The sequence below is a fragment of the Austrofundulus limnaeus genome, unplaced genomic scaffold (assembly GCF_001266775.1).
Source record: "Austrofundulus limnaeus strain Quisiro unplaced genomic scaffold, Austrofundulus_limnaeus-1.0 Scaffold115, whole genome shotgun sequence".
Classification (NCBI taxonomy): domain Eukaryota; kingdom Metazoa; phylum Chordata; class Actinopteri; order Cyprinodontiformes; family Rivulidae; genus Austrofundulus; species Austrofundulus limnaeus.
Genome location: NW_013952517.1, coordinates 972,705 through 975,298, shown reverse-complemented (window position 1 = coordinate 975,298; position 2,594 = coordinate 972,705). Strand labels below are relative to the sequence as shown.

The window sequence follows — 2,594 nt, the reverse complement described above, 5'->3', positions numbered from 1 at the left end:
CTTTCTCTCCTCCCCCTGACAGTTTAGCAGAGCACAGCAGACAGTCTGCTTGTTTGGTGTCCTCCGTGCCGATCTTAAAATATCTCCAAACTGCCGACAAGTTGCTTCTTCTTCTTCTACCGTCATTGTTCTTCTTCTGTTATTCGGGGGTGCGGTCGGAAATAACTTGTCAGTGCGTTAGCGCCCCCGCCTGGTATGGATTGTTGTTTACCCTTTGTGCTGCAGCGCAGCACAGGACGGGACGAAAGCAGTATCGGTTAAGAGTATCAGCCGGCTTTTACGAGTACGAGTATGAGTACTTGATGCTGGTATCGGACTGGCATCGGTATGCTGGTATACCGATACCAGTATCGGTATCGGGACACCCCTAGTCAGAACTGCAAAAACCTCAAGAAAACAGGCCTCAGTCTTACATAGAGCACTGTTTTAGCCACAGACAGAACCAACAAGAAGGAAGCAAAAAGTAAAGAATCAGAGAAAAATCATAAATTCTAATTATAATAATAACTTAATAATAATTTTAATCTAAAAATCATATTTTATTCTTTTCAACTGTTTTCCTCATTCAGCAACCTATTAAATTTTTGTTTTATGTTTTATCACTATTAATGTATGAGAAATCCACTTTTTTCAGTCAGTATTTAATACAGCTGGCAAAATAAATTGTTAAAATATTTATGTGCTTCTTTTTTAATGCAGCATGTTTTTAAAAGACCCTCATGTTATGAAAATACCCTTTTGATTCAAGAGAAAACTCTGTTTTTTAAGAAAATGGCTGCTTATCAATTAATCTTTAGTCAATCAATAAGTTAAATCGACTTTAGATTATTTAATTAATCGATAACTTGTATCCATAATTTATACAGGACTTAAATTAATCTATATCTACTCATATTTATGTAATTAAGTGTTTTAATGATTTGGCTGATTCATCGATTAATTGAAAAAATAWTCGACAGATTAATCGATTATTAAAACAACCATTAGTTGCAGCCCTACTGTCCATTACGCTCTTCTTTAACAGGGTTTTTAAGGGTTTCTGTATATTTTAAAAAGCAATAGGAGTTTCTAAGCATTTGTCACAATCATTTTGGGGGTCAGAAGCTGTGTTAAAGGATAAGTAAAGCTTGTTTGGAAAGCTTGAAAGACAGAATACTTTACCTATCTCCTGGTGAGTGTAGGGAGGAAAGTCTTCAGTTTCRAATGACATTTCCTCCAGCTGCATTAATGACTCAAAGTCCTTCACTAAAATTCTTCCCAGCTCGTTGTAAAACTTGCACCTCACTTGCTCTTGTCCTTTCAGACTACAATAAAGACAGGAAAAGAGCAGATAGATAAATAAATAAATAAATACGGTGATGAGTTCCCACAGGTTCCCGTCATCGGCTCTAACGCCAGCGACACATACTTGTTTTGGTAGCACTGCCTGAAGCTGGACTTGAGTCTCTTCAGCCTCGTCTGGCACTGCTCGGGTGTCCGGGAGAAGCCCAGGGAGGCCAGCTGGCTGGAGATGGTGGTGAAAATGTGTGCGGTTCTGTTCACTCCTCTCAGGTCCAGCTGCATTTTGTCGGCGCCCCAAATGTTGATGAGGGCCAGAGTCTCCAAGTCTGTCCATGGCATACTTCTTGTTCCTTAAACAGAAAATATTAACCACAGGATTTAATCRGGTTTAATCAGCAGGAATCTTTCATTCGAATCAAGGAAAAATAAACCGGTACAATCTTTTTAACACRAACCTATTTCTGGTTGGCCAGTCTGGCCGACAAACTGCAAGTCCTCGTCGCCGTCCTGGGAMTCGTCTTCGTCGACGGCTTCCTCCACGTCGTAGCTTACGTCAGGAGCCGTGGATGGAGCTGAGGAGCTCAGAATCTGCTCCAGCTTGGAATAAAATTTATGATCTTGCCTGGAGTTGCCCCTAGTGGTGAATCATAAAACAAACGGCATTTTTAATCCAGATTACTCAGATTTTCTTCAGAATTAAAAAAAAGGAAAAGAAAAAGAAGCGTCACCTGCTGCTCCTGCGGAAGCATTTCTTCAGTCGTTTGATCCTAGTCTGGCACTGCTCCACGGTCCTCATGTGGCCCCTCTCRGCCATCTTCTGCGCGATCTGAGTGAAAATGTGCCGGTTCTTCAAGCAGCCCTTCAGCGCCTGCTGCACCGAGTCCTTCCCCCAGATGTCGAGCAGCTGGAGCGTCTCTTCATCTGACCAGGGAACCTTCGAGTCCATGGCGACCGGGAAGGCGCGTTCCTGAGTGTCTGCGATTAGACGGGAAGCGTTGGTGGAAATAAACGTGACAGAAAAAAAAAAAGGAACTGAGCCACAAACCTGTATATTCTCCCCATATGGAGATTAGAGGAGATTCACTTGAATTTTCACCATCTGCTGACGAATCCCTGCAAAGATTAACAATTAAATTATTATAATCAGATTTATTGACATTTTTCTGTTTGCTAAGTTAAGGTTGGGCAACTGGACGAGTTTATCGACGATGGGCAGAACGCTTCAAGAGTCGTTTCTTTTTCTTTCTTTGGCTTACGAGTTTGTTTAATTAATAAAAAACACTTGGTTGAAGCCAAAAGACGCAGCCCGTGGG

At 41.5% G+C, this 2,594-nt stretch overlaps 1 protein-coding gene across 3 annotated transcripts in view; it reads right to left on the bottom strand.

The window, feature by feature from the left end:
• zgc:113263 (uncharacterized) overlaps positions 1–2,594 on the bottom strand; it is a 26,373-nt gene that overhangs the window by 9,364 nt on the left and 14,415 nt on the right. For all 3 annotated transcript variants that reach the window (XR_001310708.1, XM_014014495.1, XM_014014496.1), the window contains exons 8-12: positions 2,327–2,394; positions 2,010–2,256; positions 1,737–1,915; positions 1,409–1,631; positions 1,162–1,304 (exon numbers count right to left, since the gene is read on the bottom strand). Coding sequence is in view for 2 of the 3 variants with exons in the window: in XM_014014495.1 (XP_013869949.1) it covers positions 1,162–1,304; positions 1,409–1,631; positions 1,737–1,915; positions 2,010–2,256; positions 2,327–2,394 (860 nt within the window). In the remaining variant the exon portion in view is untranslated. The remainder of the gene's footprint in view (positions 1–1,161; positions 1,305–1,408; positions 1,632–1,736; positions 1,916–2,009; positions 2,257–2,326; positions 2,395–2,594) is intronic.